A 25901-nucleotide genomic window follows, 5' to 3' on the forward strand; every position below is an offset into this window, starting at 1 on the left:
ACCGACCTGAGCACTGGTCACGAGAAAGCAACGGACATGTCGTTTTACTTAGATGTTAAAGTACAGTAGAGTAAGGGTTGAATAAAGAACAAGAGGCTCTCTAATCTGCCTTTTGGAGAGCAGAAGTTGTTTATCAGATCAGATGGTGGCTGCAGGTCTGAGCATGCTTTTGTTGTGAGCTGCTTGCAAAGGGTGTGCCTTTAACAATTATCTTCTTACCGAATTTGGAGCTGATTATATGGATCAGTCTAAGTTTAGTTTAGTATCCATATCACAGGCTGCTGAGCCAAGAGAAACGTGTTGCATAAAGGACAAGGGACGAGGACCCAGAAATGGATTCATCTCCTTCGTCTGCTCCGGGCATCTCGTCTCCATCCTCCCTATCGGTGCTGTGGACGGATGTGGAGCTGTCTGCTGCCGCTGCCTGCGTCCTGGAGCCTGTTTTTGAGGACTGGTGGTGGTGGTGACTCCCACGCTGTTTCAACTTGCTCCCCTGTTTCACCGGTTTAGCCTTTTCTGAGGAGCAAGGAGTCTCTCGGCTGTCTTCCCCGTCTCCTCTTGTGAGACTGGCAAGAGCTTCAGCCGCTGCAATGGCTGCAGAGTCGGTCTGATCCAGAGAGGCTGAGGGTCCCAGCTTTGCCCCTGCTGTTTTCTGTGTGTTTTCCTTAGATTCAGCAGAGCCGTGTGCATCTGAGGACTGTAGCTTTTCTGCGTTGCTTGCCTTAGGGCTGCTAGTCTTGGGGTTGTTGACAGGTGGTGCACAGGGGTCCTCTGAACCCTGCAGACCCTGCAGACCCTCAGCTGGTTTTCCCTCGCTCTCCTTTGACTGGTCCTCCTTCCTGGCTGTTTTTTTCCCATCTGCTTCACTGTTTTTGCAACTTTCCGAAGTGGCCCCCGCTTCCTCTAATGTCTCCCTGACTTTTGGGTACTTGCTGGGCACCTCGCTGCCTCCATCGGGCTCCAAACGCCGTTTCCTGGACGCAGAGTCAGCGGACTGTTTGGAATCAGTCACTTCACTCATGCTAACCAGCTAGTCGAAGAGCTACCAAGCTAGGTAGCCTGCAAGCACAACTAAAAACAAACTTAATAATAAAATCGTGTGCACCACTGAACTTGTGCTCCGTAGGTAACAGCTGTGGTGTTATAACTCGGACCGTAGAGTAACCTACATCCTTCAGAGCAGGAAGCTTGTTGTTTTTATCAGCGGCCTTGTGGTGAATTAGCAGGCTAATGCTAACTAGCTTACGTTACCCAATTCGTGTGTCCTCGCATCGATGTTCGCTCCACATTTTCACGAATATAAGTCCATCAGGAAATACTCGGTCCACATTAACAACCCTTCCCGTGCCGTGCCGTCTTTAGAAACAAACCCGCGTTGTTTGTGTTAGTTTGTGTTTGCAATATCCGTTAGCCTACTATCAGTGCAACGACGTGACAGAAAAACAATCCTCTGATTGGCTGCAGGACGCCGCGCTAAAATGTCTCAGCCAATCAGCGACAAGTGTGTGTTTACACGGTGATAACTGTAGCAGCGGTTTAACTGCGCAGCAGCAAGAGCAGCCAGAATGAGACCTAATCCTAACATGAATTAGTACAAAAACATATATATAAACCTATATATATAGCATTACACTAGCTATGAAGCCATAAAGCTATATGATTGAAGACACCATAATTACATTGTAGCTACATGTTGTACTCAAACTCTGTCTCAGTGCATTCAAAACGTAGAGAAAACCCCTGCATTTTGCACCCTTATAATGTATGTAAAGTATATTTTTATATTTGTTTGCTTTAGTAATACGTTGGTCTATTACAGTGCATTCTTAGCTATTCTTTATTTATTTGTTGTCTTATATTGTCTATAGATACAGTATCTTTATTATCTTTCTAGCCTATATGCCTGTTTGTATATTTTAATTACGTTGCAGTTGCTGCCATTTTACAAGAGAAATATTTAAAATACAATTAAGATATAAGTATATTAAAATATGTACATTGTTACAATATAGAAAAACATACATATAAGCTATTACAATACTAAACTCCAATAGAAATGAAAGGGAAATAGAAATGATAAATCTGTCAAAATATGTATTTGTATTTAATGTTTTATTTGACTACAAATCAGGAATATTTTAGAAATCGATTAAGATTAAATTATGCTAATAAATCATGTTTGTTTGTCACCCTGCAACCAACACATATTGCCTTTTATATTAATAATTAAATATGTTTTTTGATATTCTAAATAACCTATTAATCCTGCACCTGAAGGTGTCTGCAGATGTTTTATTACAATGCTATATCATTTTAAAATGGTGTCATACCTGAGAAAGGCTTACGATTGGCTGACATAATTTTACTTTTATATCCTATTTCCAGTAGTGGGCGTTCATCCAGCCTAAACCAAAACAGAAGAGGGGGGAAGTCGCAGGATTATACCATCTCTAAAGACACATTTGGGGCATGGAGAGCTCTGTAGGTCAGCGCTAAAATTAGAAGCTTTTCCTTCCGCGACAGCAGCCAAACGGCGGTGCATAAAGTCATGTAAACCGGGGGATACTCTATCACAAGGGCTGGCAGCAAACACATGTTTCCATGGGTGACATTTAACGCTGGGACTAGAGAGGCTCCGTGCGTAACAGGAACAGCACGGGATCTACTCGGATCTACTGCTGCGCAAATAATGAGCATTTGGTAGTGATTTTTTATTTTTCGGAGACGCCATATGTACACAGCTTCCATGAGTGTCTGCAGAAATGTCTTTTTTATCCATACCAAGCCAGGAGGGCCTTTTCACCACCATTAAAATCGACAAATCCGCCGTGAACGCAGAGAGAAACTGTATGGACGACGACGATGACGACGATGAAGACGATGACAGCGAAAACGTGCGCCTCATCCCCAGATGCTCCCCGGTGCCCAGGAAGAGAGGCCTCTCCATTTACGATGAAACCGCAGAGTATTTACGCATCCAATCGGCGCTGTCCGTGCGCAAGAAGGTGCAATTCGCCGACACAACAGGTGGGGATCTGGTGGATGTGAAGGAATTTGTTGCCTTTGACTCGGACAGTGAAGAGGAGAGCGCGCGGTGGGAGGAAGAGGAGGCAAAGTATAGGAAGCCGGAGAGGGAGCCCACTTATCATGTGCACCCAGAGTTCAGTGCGCCCAGCGGGGGGTCCCTGCTGCAGGTTGTGCACGCGAGCAAAGTGGAAGTGGAGCAGATTTCCCCCGCAGAGGATGAGCCCCTTGCTCTCAGAGTGCTGATCCGAGTCCTGAACGTGTCCTTCCACAAAGCCGTGTACATCAGGTCCACCATGGACAGCTGGGCGTCCTACTTTGACCACCCTGCAGAGTACGTGCAGGGCTCTAATGACGGGAACACTGACCAGTTCTCCTTCAAGCTGTCCTTCTCTCCTCCTTACATCACTCACGGCTCTCGCATTGAGTTTGTCGTGCGCTACGAGACGTCTGATGGAGACTACTGGGCCAATAACTCCCATATGAACTATGTGGTGACTCTGCTCCTGTCCTATGAAGACGAGTTGGCTCAGAAACACACCGACATGCAGCAGTCAAGAGGTATCCTCAAACCTCCAAAAGCCTACAGGTAAATCTGCTGTCACAAGTGTGCTTTAATCCCACAAACACAGAGCGCTCATTTCACAGAATGTGTGTGCGGTATTTGGGCCTTGACCTCTGATCTCCACTGATTGGTCGGTTGCAAAGTGCCCCAATGCTAAAATAGGCAATAAAACGCACACCAACTCCGGAGTTATAACACCTTTGGACCCAGGTATCTAATAAAAAGCACTGGTTTTGTAACCGGTTCCATTTTAGACGAGTGAAAGGCCACACACTTGTTTTGTCTCCTCGTAATAATTCCCCTGAATATCCAAATCCATTTCTTATCGCCTGTCATCAAAACACCTTTTTCCTCCTTGTGTGAACACGGGGATACACGTTGCTCTTCCATATAAGTTCCATGTTTGGTTTACTTTGGGTTGTGTCGGTCAATTTCAACCAATACAACTCAAATGCAAAAATATCAAATGAACAATAATAAGTCATTACAGTTGACATATTGCCATCCAAAGCTAATTTACACTGATCAAAAAACATGTATCTTATTAGAACTGCCCGTTGTGCATCAATCATTTTTACAATTCTCATTATTTACACTGAAATAGTGAATGCCTTCAAATGGTGGAGTGTAAGTCTCAGAGCGCCTGACCTCAGAGCAGCTGCAGGATCCTGTCGCTGACTACGCTTCATTCAAGACGAGTGGGATCTCAACAAAACACACTTACACATCATCTTATTCAGTCCAGCGGTTAGCGAAAAGACACGGCGCAAAACACAAGGTTTCACAAACATCCGAAAGAATAGAGGATAACGGGATATCTAGAGATCATCGAAAGAGCAACACTGCCGTCGATCAAAGTCATCTTGAATTTAGTGTTTGCGTCTCTTGTCGATGTGCAAAAGCACTCAGAAGGAACATTTCTACTAATGGATGATGAGATTTAAGAAGACTATTACAACTTGTTAATATGTATACTTAGTACTTACATATTCCCATTTTAGGCTATACTTCTACTATAGAGGTACATATTGTACTTTTAACTCCACTACATGTTTTTAACACTCATTGTTGCTGGTTAATTCTTCCACACCATTATATGCGTGTATGATACTGTCCGGTACCATGAGCCTACCCGGTAACTAGCATTGGCTCAACTTTGACAAAGTACAAACATGATAGATGACGCAACATGTCTTTTGTGATATAACACACAATAATAATATTCCATTTCACTCAAATACTGTGAAGGGAGCCGGTCTGCTAACTGAGTACTTAACTTGTTATACTTGAAGTACAATTGTTTTACTTTTACTTAAGTTACATTCAACGGCGGACTTTTAAGGACCATAGTATTTCTATTTTTACTTAAGTTAAAGATTTAATTTCTTAATAATAAGATAAGATAAAAGGTGCTTCATTGATCCCAATGGACCAATGTTTGCGTTGCAAGCAGAAGAAAACACAACAGAACAAATCAAGCCACATAAGTAGAAATTAAAGTGTAGAAATAAACAATAGGAGAATTTAACATCTCAAAGTAGAATTGAATCAGCATTACAAGTAGAGAACACACAGCAGACCGTGAGGATTACAAAATCCATAAGCGTGTGGTATCGCTGAGTGGAAATGCACCCTGGGTTTATTATTAAACACGATATCAATGCTATACGTTTCACGTATCAAATGTACGGAGTGGATTTACGGCCGGTGTTTGAGCGTCTGCGAGAGAGGGGCGCTCGGACGGAGCGAGTCCACTCAGAATGCCAATCAGCCAGTGGTGTGTGAGGCGATGAAAAATAGGCGAAGGGCAGGTGTCGTTTTCAGGCTGGCGCTCCCCCGACATTCACTCTGCGTCACCTCTGACCTTTCTCCCAAGTCCCGGAGGAGCGCTGATGAGCGGCTCCTCTCCGGAGGGATGCTGCTTTGACTTCAGGAGGAGGGGAATCCAACGCTTTGTTTATCGCCACGTCAACATGAACGTTTTAATTAGCAGAGTAAGGACACTTCGAAGGTCCCAACCACTTCACACTACAGCGAAGCCAACTCAGGGGCACATATCGTTTGGTTGTAAGCATCTCCTCAGAAGAAGTATTTCAAACTGCTTTGAGAGAAACATCTCATAAAATGCACCGAAGCACAACAGCAAAAGGCCTCATGCCATCAAATCATGAGCTCTCAATGCCCGGACTTTATTTATCAAGGAATGCAAGCTTTTCACAGGCCAGGCATTAACATGATATCAACATGAAAGTGTGTTAAACATCTCATAATGCGCAGAGACAGCAGGAAGACCCACAGGCTGATTTATTTTTAAATTATAATTGGAAGGGATTGAAACCCTCTGTGATGCAGAGCCCAACACACAGTGACATGTGTTCTCTGCTTTTTAACCCGTCGTAGTACCAGGAGTCGAGTACCAGGAGCAGATGGGCAGCTATTGGACAGCGCCCCGGGAGCAATGGGAAGGGGGGGGGAAGGGGGGGTGTTCGGTGCCTTGCTCAAGGGCACCACAGCAGGGCAGGAGGTGAACTGGGACCCTCTCCAAGTAGAAGTCCACACTCCATATTTTAGGTCTGGTCGGGACTTGAACCGGCGACCCTAACGCTCCCAGTCCCCTATCCGACTGAGCCACTGCCGGACATGTGGATGAATACGTATAGTTTTAAGTATAAATATACATTGTTAGAGTTTAGTGGCATGGCATTCAAAATCTTACTCAGTAAAACTACAAAAGTATTAGCATGAAAAATAAACTTAAAAAACAAAAGAGATATACTTAATTGTGCAAAATGGCCGAGTACAGAATAATAGATTATAGTATTTAATTATAATGATGCAGTAATGTGCTCGTCACCTTCACGGGTTCACTTTATAATTACTTGTTATCCTGATGGGTCGCTTAACCTACTGTATATTATCATAACTATCCGTTTATTTATATTAGTTTAGTTTGTTGCACTACTACTAATGAGTACGTTGTTTTGTGGATGTACATGTGGCTGATAATACTTCTGTACAATGTGAAAGCTAACTTACAGGATTATTAACTTGTGGTGCGCTTTGTTTAGTCATGGTTAAAACACTTTGTAGGTTTCTATCAGCTGAATGCAATGAAACATACTTTTACTTTAGTGGCATTTTAAACTCAGGACTTTCACCGCTAAAGGACTATTTCCAAATCAAATCAAGTTTTATTTATATAGCACATTTATAAACGATTTTTGGTGGAGCCAAAGTGCTGTACATAAAATAAAAATAGCCTCCAGTCGAGACACTTTACAGAAAATACAACAACACAGATTGTTCAGAATATCAGTATGAGAAAAACGACACCCTCTGTCCTTAGACCCTCTGTCCTTAGACCCTCTGTCCTTAGACCCTCTATCCTTAGACCCTCTGTCCTTAGACCCTCTGTCCTTAGACCCTCTATCCTTAGACCCTCTGTCCTTAGACCCTCACATCGTACAAGGAAACACTTCCAGAGAAAACCCACAGTTTAAGGGGAACATGGGAGAAACCTCAGGGAGAGCAGCAGAGGAGGGATCCCTCTCCCAGGACGGACAGACGTGCAATAGGTGCCGTGTGCAAACCGAAGAGATAATACATTTTACAGCATAGAGACCGAATGTTAGGAAATGCATGTGTCTGTAATGAGAAGATGAATCCACGAGGATGTCAGCTACAATCCTGAGGAAGCCATCAGGGAAGCAGCAAGACGAGACCCAAGGCAGGACCGCAGAGAAGGTTCAGCCACGACCCGAAGTCTACGGCTGCAACAAACGACTAATTTGATAATCGATTAATCTATCGATTAATGAAACGATTAATCGACTATTCGGACTATTACTGTATGCCTTGCACAATTTCTCAAACGCTCTTATTTAGCCATCAACTTTTAGATTTAGCTTGAGGTTGTTTTAGGCATGTGGAAACTAACAATGAAGACAATAAAGATGAATACTTGATTCAAAAATACATATATTATTGAAATAACTTAAATTGTGAACAAAACTAACATTGCTTTTTATTCAAATTAAATAAATAATATTTCACATCAAAAGAAACAAACAGTGTTTTAAACAAATCGTATTAAATAATCTGATGACAGAACTGTAAACAGAATAGCTGAAACTTTAACAAACTAAATAATAATAATAATTATATATAATATTTTTATAGCGCCTTTCAGGAAACCCAAGGTCGCTTTACAAGTCGGGTAGGGGGGGGGAGTAGGGGAAAAAAGGCAGACAGGTTAAGGGCGTGGGGGGGGGGAAGTAGCGGACAAATAAACCTATTAAACTAACTACACAGTGGGGAAAGCCTCGGTAAAAAGGTGCGTTTTGAGAGCTTTTTTGAAAATGCCCAGGGTTGGGGCGCTGCGGATTTCGGGGGGGAGAGAGAGTTCCAGAGGGTGGGGGATGCCACACTGAAGGCTCTGTCACCAAAAGTCCGCAAATAACTCTGTTACCTCTAATCATTATGTTTGTATAATGTAGTTAGCTCCGTGTGTTGCTGCTAGCATACATAACACCTGACGTGGACACGTTACTGTGGACGGGGCTACAGAGCTACTAGAAAGACAGTGGAACCCGGTGCATTCCTCCGTCTGGATGTGGAGCACTTTTGCTAAATGTTTAGACAAATAGCTCGTGTTACCGCCCTTACATGCTAAACTCTTATTCCACTTTTGGCAACGAGCATTCTCCACATCGAGACGGGTAAAGTGTAACCACCTCGGAGCGCGTTCTCTCCGCCATCTCCCACGTGTGTGTGTTGCTGCATGTTGCAGCTGCCCGTGTGTAAACTGCCCCGCCCCCTCGCAAGCAGGCGGGGGAGAGAAAGATCGAAAATACATCATAGACGCATTTGTTTGTCTTTTTGCATATTAGAAACGAGTTGGCGACACTAAGACTGCGATATAATGTCTTTGTAGCAATAATACATGACATATATTTTTAAATGTCTCCAGTACCGATACAAAGACCAATAAAGTTAGAGCTTAACGGGGCGTAAAACACACGTGATGACGTCACCAACGAATCGACGACTGAATTAGTTGGCAACTAATTTGGTAATCGATTTTAATCGATTAAGTCGATTATTTGTTGCACCCCTACCGAAGTCCACGACTTAATCCAGAACTCAGGATAGAGGATCCAGGACACAGGACTACAGCAAGAGGGTCAGCCTGGACTCCGGATCCCGGCGTAGATATAGATACAAACAAGAACAAAGATGTGGCTGGGTTAATCGGAACAAGAGAAGACACAGACACAGACAGAGAGGGAGAGGTCATTGGATCAAAGTGATTCTTGATAACCCTCTAGAAAGATCTCATGAACTTCCCACTCGATCTATCAAGACCTGAGCAGCTCTATAGATATAAGAAACAGAGAGAGGGAGCACAACAACCTCTCTCCTATCTCCAGACTGTGGTATCTACTTTTACTGAAGTTAAGAATCGTGCTTCTGCAGAGTGATGGTGATGGAGGGGGGAGGCAGTGATTGAATGGGGGGAGATGTGGGAGACGAGGGAGACGGGGGAGCAGGATATGTGGCGGCGTTACAGATTCATTAGCTGCTTTGATGTTCTCTGATAATTAGATTTGAACGCATTAACAAAGCAGCCGGGGGGAGGAAGGGGCCGGGGGGAGGAAGGGGCCGGGGGGGAGGACACACGTCTAGACGTTAGAATGTTTGACCAACAGCACATTAACATGAACCACACTGACAGCACGGTCACTGTGTATTTGAGCCACGTCTGTCCATATGAAAGTGGCTCTGGGTAGCACACACCCATAGTGTCCACAACAGGAACCTTGATATTCCTTTTTATAAGATAAGATACTTCGTTGATCCCAATTTGGGAAATGTTTGCGTGGCAGCAACATCAAAAGACAACGCGTCGTACATTAGAGACTAGAAATAAACAATCCAAAATGTGAACATCTCAAATAGAAATAGCTTCGAAAAGTAGAAAATACATTGAAATACAAACATGGTGGAAGCGGAGCACACATATGAAGATATGTCTACTTACTGAATATAGTCCTTAGACAACATCTGATGGGGCACAGCTCAGTCTGAGCAGGAACTACGCTGTGTGTCTGTTTCCGTATCACTCGTGTCTGTCCCTGAGTCGGCCTCAGCGTTAGACGTTTTGCATCAACTCGCTGTGGAGTGTTGCACCGTGACCCGGCTTTCATCTCCAGATCAGACTCAGGCAAACAGACAGCTTTCCCAGGTCAGGCATGAACTCCCCACTGATAACATATTTAACTTCCACCTTTCGCACCGATTGACCGACCTGAGCACTGGTCACGAGAAAAGCAACGGACATGTCGTTTTACTTAGATGTTAAAGTACAGTAGAGTAAGGGGTTGAATAAAGAACAAGAGGGACTGTAACTTGCCTATTGGAGAGCAGAAGTAGTTTATCTCTGTTTATAACATGCAAAGTTTAAGCAAACTAACAAATTAGTAGAGCAACAGAGATACAGCAAGCCACTACCTCACACGACAGCAAAGATTCCTCTGGGAGAAATCTAGTTTGGTTAACTAACGCTCCTTAGAAGAAGTATTTCAAACTACTCTGTGTATTAAAAATCTAATTGACGATGCCCATGTGAAAGCAAAACAACGAAACAAGTCTCAATTCAGCAAATAAAGTGACTCAATGGAGTGTATTTAAAAAAAAAGTGACAGCTTTTCCCAGGTCAGGCATGAACTCCCCACGAATAACATATTTAACTTCCACCTTTTCGCACCGATTGACCAACCTGAGCACTGGTCACGAGAAAGCAACGGACATGTCGTTTTACTTAGATGTTAAAGTACAGTAGAGTAAGCGGTTGAATAAAGAATAAGAGGCTCTCTAATCTGCCTTTTGGAGAGCAGAAGTTGTTTATCAGATCAGATGGTGGCTGCAGGTCTGAGCATGCTTTTGTTGTGAGCTGCTTGCAAAGGGTGTGCCTTTAACAATTATCTTCTTACCGAATTTGGAGCTGATTATATGGATCAGTCTAAGTTTAGTTTAGTATCCATATCACAGGCTGCTGAGCCAAGAGAAACGTGTTGCATAAAGGACAAATAACCTCTTATTATCGTAACGACTGTTGATGAGACTGTGCTTTCCATATCAGAGCTTCAACACTTCGCTTAAGGCGAGTCACGGCAGGCGAAAACATCGTTTTTCATGCACACGTCAATTTTGAGATTTTGTGCTATTTTGATTCCATAACGTGTTTGCTTTCAGGCTTTTGGAAGGAAAACGTACAAAATACACATTTAGGTGTTTATTTTACTATAGTTTGCGTCTGTAGATTTCTCCGTAGATGTTCTCAGTATTCTGAAGGCTTTTACAGAAGGGTTTGTTCCTGTATCATTCATAGCCTGAATTATATAACATTTAGACCTAAAACATGGCGGAAATTGATATTTTAGGGCTGTTGACAGTATTTTCTGATTCATGGAGTGATAAAAAGAGATATCCAAAATCCCTTCTGTAAAAACTTTAGATTCTAATATGACTACAAAATGAAACAAGAATTTTGAACCTGGCTTTATCCAATGTTCAGATTTGTGTTCCTGAAATGAATTAAAAATATGCGCATATTTAATGAGAGTATGGCTCATTTGCATATTTAAACATGCTATTTCAGAGAACTTGTAATACAAAAAAGAATTGTCTTAATGTAAGTAATTAACTGGAGAAATGTCTAGCTGATGCCTTTAAGTTAAAAAAATTACCCTATTCACCTGTAGTCTCTCGCCTTAACATTGAATGACTTGAAGATGCAAAGGTCCCTTTTAGGTCTCTGTCAGATGATAAATCTCCTCAGCTGATATCAAACTGGAATAAGCCGGAGTAAGAAGATCTGCTCAGGTCATTCCCATTTGACCCGCTCATCACACTGATGACCTTTAGCTCATTTGACATCCTTTGCAAGACTCGTGGAAATGTTGCACCCCCAACCTGTCAGCACAACGTACAGGTGATTTCAAAGCAAGACATACGGGCAAAGATATAGTTTTTATTTCAGATGTTGGGCTATTTAGCTTCCATAACAAGCGTAGCAGGAAACAAACAAAGTCGCTGAGAGGCCGGGCCTGTTTGCTGTTGTGTGACACGCTGTCAAAAAAGTACTTGAGATCAAAACTGCAGTGAATAATAATGTAGTTTAATGGAAAATGAGATGATCAACTTATTTTAACGTAGACATAGACATTGTAATAATATTCAAAGCAATCCTGAAGTTTGCGGTCAACAAAAAATACAACGATTCCACACACACACGCACACACACACACACACACACACACACACACACACACACACACACACACACGCACGCATACCATGTATACATCACTTCAGGGGACATTACATTGACTTACATGCATTTCCTGGAGACTTATCCTAACCTTAACCAAGTCTTCACCCTAAAATTAATGATCCCCCTTATGGGGACCTTCAATTTGTCCCCATAAGGGGGGCGAGTCCCCACACGTGACTATGTAAACAGATGTAGGTCCCCACAAGTATAGTAATGCTAGTCCACACACACACACACACACACACACACACACACACACACACACACACACACACACACACACACACACACACACACACACACGTTTCATGGCTCCTACTGTACAACAAGTCTTCTTTCAGACTAGCGGAAAGAGAACATCCAAAATCCATATTAAGGAGTTATCTTACCATGTTTATCTATTTCGGTATTTTATATACGCATAATATTTTCAGAAAACTTGCAATACAATAATGAATTGTCTTAATGTCAATCATGACATGGGGATATCTGTTAGTTCAATGTTTGACCCTATTCACCTGGAGTGTGTTCAACATGTATGCATTTCACAATACAATTCACAGTCTGCTCTGATTGGTTAGCTGGCCGGCCCTGTTGTGATTGGTCAACCTGCTTAGAGATGTCCCGCCCCTTAGCCTATCACGTACAATGTGTTGGAGCGCCAGCCAATAGAAACGCGAGTGTAACATCGTGATGTCATTATGTTCTGGAAGTAAGTAAGTAAGGCCATTAGCATGCACACAAACCTACGTAACGCACTATAGGAAAGGGAATAAGGCCTCTTTAATTATATATATGCATTATTAAACATAACAATACAGAAAACTGGTCGTACAAAACACTTTATAATGAAAAGTAATTCATCTGGGGAAGTTTCAAGTTGATATCCATTAGGTAAATGCACCACAGTCAGATCAGATGCATCGCCTTTAATATAGAAGCATGACTTAATGGCTGATCCTGTCTTTGCACTTTACGATGACCCTCAGTGCACATTTCCTCGCTCACTCATTTCCCACCTCGTTGTCTATTTTAACAAACACTCTAATGAGAAGTGTCATCGCGGAGGCATCTGGCAGTTAAACACAGAGTAACTGGTCCGTACAAAACGTACAGCACAAAGAGATAACACACCACCACCTACTTCAAAAGGCCCATTCAGCACGCTAACGTCCAAACCGCATCAGCAGATATCGAGACTAATTATCCGTAACAGGCGTCTATGGCGGTGTGAGCGCCTGCTCGGCCATTTCAGATATGGACTCTGCATTTATCAGATGGTTCAGACGCTGCTTTTGTTGCATTACATGTCGCTGTTATCCAAAGCGCCTTACACACACTCAGTACTGTGGGCAATCCCCACAGGAGCAACTGGGGGCGAAGTGTCCCAGACATGCTGACGGCAGTGGGACTCGAACGTGCTACACTTAACACAATTAATCGTAAACGCGATTGCGGTTAATGCTGCAGTTAAAGGTCCCGTGTCACGGCCATTTCTTTTTACTGATCATAATTCCATTGTTGAATAGAATAGATTTACAACATCTCTCTGTGTAGTCTGTGTATTCACTCTCTGTCCTACACGGCTTGTTGGAGCTCCTCCCCCCCCCCCTCCCTGTGAGCCCAGTGTGCTCTGATTGGTCGGGACGTTGAGAGGCTCGTTGCTGCGAGGAGCGGACAGGTTTCCAGGTCGGCGATTCAGCGAGAACAAGCGAAACTCATCCTGAGCACACACACACACACACACACACACACACACACACACACACACACACCACACACACACGCACACACACACACACACACACACACACACACACACACACACACACACACACACACAGCCGAAGTAAAAACAATGAGTGTGGCTTGATATTGAGAAAGAAGAAGGTTTGTAACGCTGTGAGAATGGATCGCAGAGAGCATTTCTCCGCAACTCGTCTATTACCAGCGTTCAGGGAGCTCTATGCCAGTCAATGGGACTCCCTGTTAGTTAGCCAAGGGGTCCTGGTGAGGGAGGGGCTCCGTGGATTGGTCCAATTGGGCCAATCCGGTCATTTGTTGTTGATCTGGGTGTTCACACGTCACAGAACCAGAAAGCAAACAATGGAAAGAGAGAAATGTCCAACGAGGCGTTCTGGGGCAGCAGACAGGTCTTCTCTGTGTTAGAGTTTCACTCGCTACAGGGTGCACTTTGAGGGTCTTGACTCTGCAGACCGTTCACATGCAGAAGAACCTTCATAACACAAGGGGACGGGTGATAACCGGAAAAGCATGACATGGGTGCTTTAACAGTTTAGGATTTTTAACAATTACATTATAAAAAAAGAACTAAAATCTGCATCAGCCAACGTTCCTGTATACGTACACTGTCTAAAAAAACTCTGCGTTTAAAAGCATGACTACCATTAGGCCACATGAGGTTCTTTAGGACTACGTTTGTGTTTTAGAGAGGGTACTATTGGGTTTGTTAGGACGTCTGAATACCTTGTGTTTTTTTGTCTCTTTTTCTTTCAGCATGGAGGATCCCTTCGATTCAGAGGAGGAGCAGGATAAAGACGAAGGTACTGTCATCCCACATATCCCTCTTGATTTGTTGAAATAACGAGACATAAATGAATAAATATTAATATAATAGATATTCGTATATCAATATATGATTGAAGCAGTAATCCGCAAGTATTGCACTTCCATTTAGTTGGGAGTTATGACAGCATAATGAATACTTTTAGTGGCCAGTATGTAATGAAGGGTTTCCAGCCCGCGGTTTCAGAAATGCCTCCGATGCAGCCTATCATGCACTACGCACTGGTTTTAAAATATCAGCGTAACACAGAGGCAATACTTCCATCATCAGCTAGTAACCGTTTCCGAAATCAATGATGGGATCAAATAACATCCATGCAAGGCGTACTGTAGCTGCTTAACAAATACATCATATATTGTGTTTATCATTCTTGTATTAGATATGGTCTTCATAGCCAACAATCTGAACATCTCTGAAGTGACGCAGCCTTTCTTTAAATAGGATTAAAGTCTTAAACCTAAGGTCCTGATCCGACGCACTGAAGACATGACGTACATGTTTTCATCTGAGGAGTGCCCCTTTAATGACTCACGCACTGCGGACTAATCAGCCCCTCAGTGTGTGATTATCTGTTTTCCATCAGCAGAAGAAGCAGGGTCCTCCAGGTCAGCTCTGAACAGACCCCCGCCTCTCTGCCCGGTCATCATACAGCCCGAGATCGACATCGAGGTGAGTGTAAAGAAAGGATCTGCTTTAAAGGGAGTACACGGGGTGTCCAAACTACGGCCCGGGGGCCAAATGCGGCCCACGGACCATTTTGAATCGGCCCTCAGCAAATTCTAAAAGTATAATGAAATATGGCGAACAAATTAAACGTCTCCTATTGTACATCTTAAAGGTCCCCTATTATACTGTTCTTCATCAATTTATCACAGGTCTCTGATATATACAGAACCTGTCTCTGATTGCAGCATTACCCATAATCCCCTCTGTTTCAACCCTGTTTCCAAAGTGCTGATTCTCTGTCTGTTACTTTAGATGAAAATAAGGAGCCCCTCGCCCCTCTGAGAGACATTTGGTTACAAAGAACACATGAGGCGCTTTCACACCGGAGTACTTTTCCTGTTTGGTTCCGTTAGTACCCCTGATGTCGCGTTCACACCAAAAAGAGAACTTAGTGCTGGGAACTTTTACCGCCATTTTTAGTGCCTGCTAGAGAGGTGGTACCAAAAAAGTACCAATTTCGATTGTCTGGGCGAATTGCAAACCACGCCCCGTAAAACTCTGAAAAGTTTTTTGAAGCCGCCATTGTATTTGCTGGTATTAGCATTATTAGCATTAGCATTAGCCCCGCACACAAACGCAGAGAGACTAACTTATGGCAACGCAAAAGAAAACATGGGAGCGGTGGAGATGAGGAGCTGTCGGCGTTCTGGGGATTTACTCGAACTCCGGGGACTTCCGGCCGGGGACTTCGGGCGGCAGTATACGGCGTGAAGTTGTTTGCGGCCTGCCAGTAAACCAGAAGAAGAAGAAGAAGAAGAAGAAGTGACGTCAGCGGCTCATTTGCCTAATCCTCCCTCAGGGACTTATTCCGGTGTGAACGCGATTGGTACTAAGTGCCGGCACTTAGTGCGGCAAAGTACTTGCTGTGAAAAAGCGCCTAATGGTGCTCTAGGAGGAGATTCAGGTGATAGGGGGGGGGTTACCTTGGTTGCTGATTGGCTAATGGTTGCACAAGACAACACATCGTTATGACATCATAAAGTGGCCAAAATCTGATCAACTCATTTTCAGACAGGTCTTTATAGAAATGGATCAAAAAGAGAGAGAAACTTTCAGAGTCTCTTTCCACAGAGGGGACACATGTTGATATAGAAGAGACATTAAGAAGAGGGGACACATGTTGATGTAGAAGAGACATGAAGAAGAGGGGACACATGTTGATGTAGAAGAGACATGAAGAAGAGGGGACACATGTTGATGTAGAAGAGACATGAAGAAGAGGGGACACATGTTGATGTAGAAGAGCCATGAAGAAGAGGGGACACATGTTGATGTAGAAGAAACATGAAGAAGAGGGGACACATGTTGATGTAGAAGAGACATGAAGAAGAGGGGACACATGTTGATGTAGAAGAGACACGAAGAAGAGGGGACACATGTTGATGTAGAAGAGACATGAAGATAAAATAGGGGACCTTTAAATATATATGTTCAAATATATAACACAGTATTCATGTGTTAATAAGCCACATTTTCAAATAAATTCAGTCCATTCAAGTTGAAACATTTTCTAACAAATGTTAGTTGATAAGAAAACACATTTCCATAGCAACCATGAAATCTACACTTCATATGTCCTCTTATCATCAGCAATCTGAAGCTTCTGTTTGAAGGAATGCCATCATTTACCTGATTGAGTTTTCTAACTTATGAGGCAACACACCTCTCGTGAGCGGCCCAGCCCTTCGTATATCTTTCTGTGTGTGGCCCTCGGTGAAACAAGTTTGGACGCCCCCGATGTGAACCAATGAACTGCCAATGACCTGCAGAAATAGTCCCACCACACATTCATCAAACGAATTGTTATATTCCAATTACCTTGATTTGCATGCAGTTGTTGACACTTTCATTTAACAGATACGCAGGCCAAGTGCTTCATGCCTCTCCGCCAGTCTAATAAAACATAACACACATTTCTGTTGGACTTTTAAAGCTCATCATCACTGGCTTTATATTGTTCACAGCTCATTGAAGCTTCGGCAGCAACTTAGGTAAAGTCCCGCTTCTCCCCGCTGCAGCACGAAAACTGTATGTTGTTGGATTTATGTCGTGATGCATGACGTTGCACCCTTCAGTCGTGTCCATGTTTATTTGAACTCATGTCTCTTTCAGTCTGAAGTGATACGGTACACTAATATAGATTTGCACCTTGTGTAATGTGTGTTCATGTATTGTTATTGTTATTATTATATTGAGTTTCAGCGAGGGACTCCTATGCAGGGTTTGAAAGTGTAGGCATGAACCCTTATGTTGTGTTCGGGTCTCCCGTGACCCGTTTCAAGTTCGAATTATATAATAACTACGCTCTAGTGTTATGTATGGGAACAAGTCTATAAAAAAAAAAGTGTATACTTTTGTGTTGGGGTCTGGGGAGACCTAGCAGAATTGTTTTGGCCCAATCAAGATTCATCTTTGACTTTAGTCACCCCCCCCATCATCCACTGTAACAATACCTTTTTGCAACATGCACCTGGTCTCCCCTCCCTCTGCCCCCCTCCCCCACGGGAACTCCACCTTTCTCAAAGAATATGTAAACTAACACTTGAACCTGAACACACACATGCACATGGGCGCGGGAAGGGGGGTGCTGAGGGTGCTGCAGCCCCCCCTAGCGGCAGGCAGGCGGTGCGGAGCTCCCCTGTCTGAATTATTATGTGACGGTTATTGCTGCTCCCGCTGTGCATAATCTGTGTAATATGTAGCCAATTAATTCCACATTGTTGGTAAAATAATATTGTACATCTTTGTAGTGTGGGTGCTCGCCAGTGGCGTCGCCTGGCCTGCCCCGAATGTTTTTTCTGTAGCCCCGGACAATTCTACCTCAATAATATAGAGTGGCGCAGTCACGCCCATCTACTTCCGGTCCATGGGACCTTATTTCGGAAAAATCAATGGAGAGAGAAATCGTATCTTTCGATCCCGTTTGAATCGTGCCACGAATTACACATATGATGTTTGTCAATCTTAAAAAATAATTTCCATGTCAAAAAAGTCACAGTTTGTCGTAAAACTGTTGAAATATAAGACTATGAAAAATACGCAACTAGAAAGACTACAAATCCCAGAGTAAGTGATGTCATAACTTTTTTCCTCCACTAAGAGATAGCTAAGATCAGCGCTATATAGATATAATCTATCTATATGGCGCTGGCTAAGATAAGATAACTTTAACAAGATGCCTGTGTGCTTAGTACCAGGTTGTTATCATACCAGCAATGGGTCTTGCTCGTTCTTTCGCTTCCCGTCTGATGAAAGGACCAGGAGCGGCTGGATCAAGTTAGCTACCTAGCTAGCAGCTAGCACGTTAGTTAGCATTACAGCCTTGTCATTTTTATTAGCCTTAATATGAAGTAACATTAAGTAACACAGACATTTTAAAGAAAAGCAAGAATTGGTTTTGGTTCTGCTCCCTACACAAAGCACATCAGACCGGAAGACTTTTGTATTTGAGAAGAAAGGAAGTCACGGGCGGTCTGCAAAACACTGATTGACTACCTCAGATACTGCACACAATACTGTTTGCATGAGCTCATCTTGTTCCTGTTAAACATCAGTATTCACATGCATGTTGTGTCCCTTTGGTAGAGCAATACAACATCAAATAAACCTGTCAAATACTGCATGAACTTCCTCCAAACAGTTAATGTTTAAACAACTCAAGTAAAGGCAGTATAATTGCCAGGATAAAAGCACTCAGTTTGATTTATCTTAAGCTTTTCAATAATTCGGTACTGCCATCAAATCTGTTCATGATAAATGAAAAGTGCTTTCATGGGAACAAATGGAAGTATTTAGTGTAAAATGATGAAGTGAAAGAACTAGAAGGTCACGCAGACCTCCGACAAGCCCGTTTCCATTAGTGAAAAATAATGCCTGGACCCGTCTTTAAATAAAAACCTCGGCCAAAACCAAACGGAAAACCAAACCTCTTTACCGCAGGGAAAATAGCAAAAAACAAAATTACACATGTTTGTTTTATCGCTTAGTCCTTTTGCACTTTATCTTGTGATTGGTGTTCATTTATTTTTCAGTCTTTAGGTTTTATATTTGTCCTGGTTTTATCATGATTTGACTATTTGTCGCAGCAACCTAACAGCGGGCAAAGCTCTACTATGTTATGTTAAATCGAGTCAAGTGAAAATGGAAAATAAAATGGTCTTTCGGGGAGGGCAGAAGTCTCTTAAAGGTTAATGCCTACACTTTCAAACCCTGCATAGGAGTCCCTCGCTAAAACTCAATATAATAACAACAATAACAATACATAAAGTGCTTTTCTAAACACTCAAATATGCTTTACAATAGAAAAACATTTAGTACGTGGCGTGTATACAAGCATGTAGACACAAGATGCAATACGAAAATATATATGTATGCTGTAACCCTCAGTAAGAAAGCTATGAAGGGTACGTGTCTATTATATCTAACTATTCCTTGGTCAGAGTGATTGTGCAAAACACCATGTGGTCTAACATGAATTTCAGTTCCATCGATTCAAAGCAAACACTTGACACACACAGCATATTAATGGTAGCATTCATCCCAAATAAAGTTCTGAACACACAGTACACAAGGTGCAAATCTATATTAGTGTCCCGTATCACTTCAAACTGAAAGAGACATGAGTTCAAATAAACATGGACAGTTCAACCCACAATCCAATCACTTCGTTTTGAGTAGTTTTACTTCGGAACTATTTTCTCTCTGAACTTCATCCGCCAAATGTATCACCGGGCAGAAAGAAGAGCCATTATTGCTTAGAGCTGACTGGAGCCTCTCTGCAATGATACATCTAACTTCTGCTGGAAGGCAATTAGTTTTACCATGAAGTGACACACAGCAACGTCTCCGAATTGTCTTGAGTAGCCAGGTCATGATTTCCTCGTCAACTTCCCTTTTAACAAGAAGTCAAAACAATAATAAAAAACAAAGACATGCATCCAATCCCATCCCACCGCGCCTGTTTTGTTTGCAATGCCTCACCATTAAGTCGCCAGCATGGGATCCATTTGACAGAAAAGCATTAGTATGCCGTAAAATGCTTTTCCTCTCTCTGTGTGCAATGTTAATGTGGAATACAAATCTCTCCCCTTTGTCTTAATAGCTGTCACTGTTGTCTCGCTGTTTTACTTTAACAGATTGCGGTTCACCCATCTGCTCCCGGTGTCCCACCCACCCAAGTGCTTCCATCTGCTGATGGCTCACTGTCCGCTCTCACTGTATCCCCAGGTGAACTATTCCCGTGTATGTCTTCCGAATCCACACTTCAAACTAATTCATCCTTTGTACTCCATCCGAATAAGTCACAGCCTTTACCCAGACTCCACTGTGAATTAGAAGTAGGCAACCAAGCGTCAGAGCAGCCAATAGACGGAGGTCCCTGCGCACTACTGCCTGATTCAAATCCCTCTGCGAAACAAGAGTCAAGTCAGAGATCACACAGCTCCCAGGCTTCCTCTCCCTCTGAGGCCTCATGCGAGGAGATGAATCCGTGGGAAGCACCAGGAGAGGACGAGTCAACCGACAGCACGGTTGACCGTCCTTGTCTTGAACTGCCTCCAGAATGTGTCTCGGCTCCCAGTGCGACCCAGCAGGAGGTAGCAGTGGGAATGAGTGAACTTTCTGCAGGGGGTTACACCAGATCTGCAGAACATCACGAAGGCAGTTCGACCGACATCGTGTCTCTTGAGGCAGAAAGTGACGAATCTCTGAGAGAAGCAGACGGTGAGGATCCACCATCGCCTGAACTCTCAGAGGCTTTTCAGTCGACCTGGGAAGAGACGGAAGATGCTCCCGAGACTCCCCCTGACGCATTGTTAGAGAATCCACCGAACACAGAGGTTCCCAAACTTCATACTGGGCGTGACGCTAACATAAATCTGATGCCGTCCGTCGTCTTTCTGAGTGGAGTTGTCTCGCTCTCCATAGTGTTGCAGGAACCCACCGCCCTGTTCATCATCGGGCTGCTTCTGGTCCTGCATCAGTTTTAATTATGCCCCCAAAGTTCGTTCTCACGTTTAAAGTGCCTTTTCGTGATTCCACAAAAGCCAACGATGTAAAAAGAAATCACACATAAGTCTGTCGTTGAAGTTGTTGTGTATCATTGTGTGAGTGTTTCTTCAGTGTTTCCAAAGTATAATACAAGGAGGAAGTATTTACACAAACATCGGTCATACTTTTGGTGATATTTCGTGAAACAAGTGGTAAGTAATCCAATAGAAGTCAATTATAACCCCATTTCTGCAACACTAAGGGCGCGTTCACACCTTTTATACGGTCTGTTTCACTCCTAAAGGTCGGTACAAAAGGAAAGCTCAAAAAGCCAGAAAATTTAAACAAGTCTTGATAGAAATGTTGTTCAATTATTGGTTATAAAGTTGGCTCCTCGCCGCGTATGAGGTTCTCTCCTTTTTGTCGATTTAGCAATAAATTGTAAAATATTACTAATTTAGCGGCACGCTAGTTAGCTAGCTAAACAGCTAATTCTACCTTGCTCTAATGCAACACTTGAAACTAACAAAGTGGCTTCACAATTGGCTATGGCATGGTGCTTTGCTGCGCTGTGAAAAGTTTGTCGATTAAGTATTAAGTTGTTAAATGTTGGCGCTTTAATTACTTAGCGGATGGCTAGTTAGTTAGCTAGCTTTCTGTTTCAAGCATGTCTGGTTACAGAAAATAAGCCAGATGAGAGGCAAACGATGTGCAACCAAAGCGTTTGAATTAATAATGAAGTTGTTAAACTTTACTCATTCAGCAACTGGCTTGTTAGCTAGCTCGGCCGCTAATTGCCCCATGCTTTAATGCTACACTGGTTAGCCTACAGAATATAAGCGGAACAGCGGCTAGGAGATTTCATAGCTGTGAGGGGGGAGGTTGTAGCGAGCAAATTATTGTGTATTTTGTCTTATAAACAGTACATTCATGTGCTGGTAAAGCCACACAACTGGGTTACTACTTCCCCAGTCACTATAACAGAAGGAAAAAAAACCTGTGCGCTTCCTGTTATTGTTTCAGTAAGAGAATCCGGTGTTCACACTAATCCAAATCAATAGCAGGAAGATAAACGCTTCGGTTAAACTAGACCAGGGGTGTCAAACTCAATTTCATCACGGACCACATTCGCATTATGGTTGCACTCAAAGGGCCGGTTGTTACTTTAAGACTATATACAAAAGCATATATAAATATTTAATATATATGAAAATAATGTATTATTTTACATTATTGCCTCTTCGTTGGATTATTATCGGATAACTTCATAATTAACTACGTCTGAAAGCAGAAGTCTCGGGCAAATCATTGCAAGTCTCTTCAGTGCGCATGTCACAAAATGATTTAAAAGAAAAGCCAAATTCTGGAGAGAAAAAAAGTCCAAATAAAAGAAGTGAAATTTAGAGGGAAAATAGGTGACATTTTGAAAAAAAAAGTCAAACTTGAAAAAAAACGTCAAATTTTAGATGCATTGTGCTACATGTACGGGCAAGGCGCTTCTGTAACTCGCCATGTAACCGTATAATAAACATATTATATTCTTTCAGAGCTCTTGTGGGCCGCATGAAATGAAGTTGCGGGCCGGATTTGGCCCCCGGGCCTTGAGTTTGACACCCCTGAACGCGCCCTAACACTAAAGCACATTATATTACCATAGGTGTTTTGTAACGTGTCTGTAGTTAATGTAGCGTTATATATGGATTCACTCATCTGTCCTGTAATGCACTTGTTTCTTCTTCTTTGTTGTTGTTAGCGTAGCTTAGGTTGTTGTCTAACCCGACTGCCATGATAACTTTTGTGAATTCCATGTGTTGTGTTGTCTTTAATGAAGAACAACAAATCTCACTGCAGTGGGAAGCTGAAGACATTTGTTTTACAAAATGTTATTTTGTTTACGAATTCAAAAAATCTGGTTATGTGAATTATGTTTTGCCTTAATGCCTAAATCAAACTGACCTGCAGTGAACATCTGTTTGACATGAATGCTGCCAGAGGGAACATGTGGAATCCTGTTTCGTGTCACATGTGAACGTGATATTTTTGTATCATTAGTAAACGATCACAAATGCACATCTTGTTTGATGAGTCTTCCTCTTGGATCGAGCAAGTAGGGGTGGGAATCCCAAGAAAAACCAAAAACACAATATTATCACAATACTAAAAGATATATATGAGTATTGTGATAACACGTATAGCGATGTATTACCTTTTTCAACTGCACATTTTGCAGTTTGTCATAATCTGAGATGGATTTTTGCACATTTAGATTTCTTACTCGCCAAAGTCTCCGTCTTTGTTTTGACTCATTTCAAGCCAATACCGTGAAACACTTTACGCACTTTCTAGTGGACTTTTTAAAAAAGCAATTGTTACCAAACTATTCTATTTCTGTATTAATTATTTATATAGCAACAGACTAGTATGGCGACCATGTTTAAAAATCACATAGCGATACTATGCTGTATCTGTTATCTTCCCACCTACTTGCTATCTATCCCATATTGTTGTTGTTGTTGTTGTTGTTGTTGTTGTTGTTGTTGTTGTTGTTACAGAAATATATTGAAATATTACAGCACTACTTTGACAACCTCACAGTCTGAGGCACTGAATGACGCTTTGAAGTGATGAAAGTTTTTGCAGAGTATTTGCCATTAAACGTGGTTCTATATCCTGTCAACTCTGCGTCTTTGTTTATTCCTTTATCCTTTCACCCACAGACTCTATCGTTAAGGTGTGCATGGCAGTTGCATGCACAGCAATGACACTGCCGTGGAGAAAGACTGACACCAAAATAACGCAGAGGCCTTTAGTGCCTTCGGTCCCCGGAGCGCGCTCAGCTTTGCTTGAAGTGGAAATATACAGAACGGCAAACATGAGCTGCAGAAAGAAGCCAAAGGTCACGCATTGCACTGGAGTCACGGTTGTCACGCTGGAGAGCACACAGGCCATTGTAAACTGAGCTCAGTGTTGCAAAGCTCTCAGGAAACCTCCTCGGGTGCTTCGTGATGAGACGTGACACACTCATTCTGATTATAGTCACACGCTGATAAGACATCATCTTTATTTTTAAACATTATTGAGGTGTTAAAAACGACCTCAGTGTTTTCCTGCTAAATCAATCCGTGTTAACTTCAAAGCCACAGACGTCCTTGGAAGTCAGGTATCCTTTGGATGATGTGGATTATGTATGCTATGGGATTAGTTTTGTATCATAAAGATAAAGCAACACTTTCTCAGAATAAAGCAAAACTATGAGTTTAAAGAAAAAAAAACTGAGTCAAGCAAAATAAAATAAATTTCAAAAATAAAACTACAAGTTGCAAACAAATCTTTTGTGTAATCATGTAAACTATAAGTCTTTTTCTTTGTTTTAACATAGGTTTTTGTTTGCAGTTCTTGTTTCCTCTCAATGATCAGACTTTTGCTCTCGCTGCAGCTTTCTCTTTTGCGCTCCCTCATTTTTTGTTTGAGATTCTGACACAAACCTCCCAGGTGGGCGGGACTTTCAGGGGTGCGTCCCCATTGGCTACTCAGCTTTTGAGTGACAGACCACTACACCACAGATCATACAGTGCAACTTATGCAGCAAACTCCGGAAAATTGTATTTTGCTTGACTCAGTTTTTTCTTCTTTTAAACTCATAGTTTTGCTTTATTCTGAGAAAGTGTTGCTTTATCTTTATGATACAAAACTAATCCCATAGTATTTGGCCTATAACCCACATTATTAATCAGAGCACACTTGCACTTCTTAGACTTGTGCAGGGAAAAGGGCGGGAGTGATTAATTTGTGTGATGGTCACATAGCTCGACTGTGGAATGTATTACAAATGTAAGCAGACGTAAACCTGACCCAAGAAGTATCAGTGTGATTCTACAACAGAGATTTGCTTTGAAATCATGAACGCCTTTTCAAGAGATATTCCACTGAAAGCTGTGTTCATCTGTTATTTGAAATAAAGGTTCAGTATGTGTTGCGACATTACTAGCAAATAGCTGTTTAACAGGGTATTTTCCTGCTCTTTTCTCATTGTGTGATATTACTGAGGGCTGATTTAATCTGTTCCAATGGAGAGTTTCCATCACAGCTTTTACCTAAATAACATATTTGACAGAAAGAGAAAATAACACCCTTCCTTCAACATGTAATCGAACTAAAATAATAATGGTATTGGTGTTTATCGGCGTTAAAATTGAGTGCCGTTAATTACATTCCTCAAGACCGTAGAATCTACACATTTTGAAGTTCAACTAGTTAAAACGATCTTTTGAAAATGCTGGAAAAGGCTTTAAAAACATGTCATTTTAAACAATACTTAAAGGTGGGGTAGGTAATTTTGGAGAAACCAGCTCGAGTGATTTTTGGAATATCGGAACGCAACCACGGAGTTCACTCCATCACGGAGGGGTAGGGTCGAGGGAGTGGTTTGGGATTGGGCCTTCCTCACAGAGCCCCTCCTCCAACACACACGAACGCGCACATGACCAATGAGGGCACGAGATAAGTTTGTGCCCGATGGAAGGCTGACAGGCAGGTAGGCCTTTTTACAGTATTACGGCTTCCACAGATGACATTTTTTTTATGGATTTTTTTGTTCAAAGCACTTCAGATATTCATTGCTATCGGGATGTTAAGAGCATTCCACGGAATATAACAAAAAGTGATCTCGAGCCGGT

General features: G+C 42.3%; 2 protein-coding genes across 4 annotated transcripts; one reads left to right on the forward strand and one right to left on the reverse strand.

The window, feature by feature from the left end:
* Positions 1–271: 271 nt before the first annotated feature.
* Positions 272–1471, reverse strand: LOC139433402 (uncharacterized). Its single transcript, XM_071202403.1, has one exon. It carries the CDS (start codon positions 1019–1021, stop codon positions 272–274), a length of 750 nt encoding a protein of 249 aa, XP_071058504.1. The 5' UTR covers positions 1022–1471.
* A 932-nt stretch (positions 1472–2403) lies between these two features.
* Positions 2404–23902, forward strand: LOC117442373 (protein phosphatase 1 regulatory subunit 3A). Of its 3 annotated transcripts, XM_034078373.1 has the most exons (5): positions 2404–3613; positions 14442–14488; positions 15095–15180; positions 17202–17228; positions 20373–20460. In XM_034078373.1, exons 1-4 carry the CDS (start codon positions 2763–2765, stop codon positions 17226–17228), a joined length of 1011 nt encoding a protein of 336 aa, XP_033934264.1. In that variant the 5' UTR covers positions 2404–2762; the 3' UTR covers positions 20373–20460. The 3 variants fall into 3 exon arrangements, with proteins under 3 accessions (XP_033934264.1, XP_033934262.1, XP_033934263.1); XM_034078371.2 differs by lacking the exon at positions 17202–17228 and having other exon boundaries at positions 20373–23902; XM_034078372.2 differs by lacking the exon at positions 17202–17228 and having other exon boundaries at positions 15098–15180; positions 20373–23902.
* The last annotated feature ends 1999 nt before the right edge of the window (positions 23903–25901 follow it).

This window comes from Pseudochaenichthys georgianus, unplaced genomic scaffold (genome assembly GCF_902827115.2).
Source record: "Pseudochaenichthys georgianus unplaced genomic scaffold, fPseGeo1.2 scaffold_418_arrow_ctg1, whole genome shotgun sequence".
NCBI classification, from domain to species: Eukaryota; Metazoa; Chordata; class Actinopteri; order Perciformes; family Channichthyidae; genus Pseudochaenichthys; species Pseudochaenichthys georgianus.

What these genes read in the sequence shown, in the direction of transcription:
- LOC139433402 (XM_071202403.1), bottom strand. Translation starts at nt 1,021, where the DNA reads ATGAGTGAAGTGACTGATTCCAAACAGTCCGCTGACTCTGCGTCCAGG.
- LOC117442373 (XM_034078371.2), top strand. Translation starts at nt 2,763, where the DNA reads ATGTCTTTTTTATCCATACCAAGCCAGGAGGGCCTTTTCACCACCATT. An exon ending in GGAGCAGGATAAAGACGAAG is followed by an intron (nt 14,489 to 15,094) that starts GTACTGTCATCC and finishes GTTTTCCATCAG; the next exon opens with CAGAAGAAGCAGGGTCCTCC. An exon ending in AGCCCGAGATCGACATCGAG is followed by an intron (nt 15,181 to 20,372) that starts GTGAGTGTAAAG and finishes TTACTTTAACAG; the next exon opens with ATTGCGGTTCACCCATCTGC.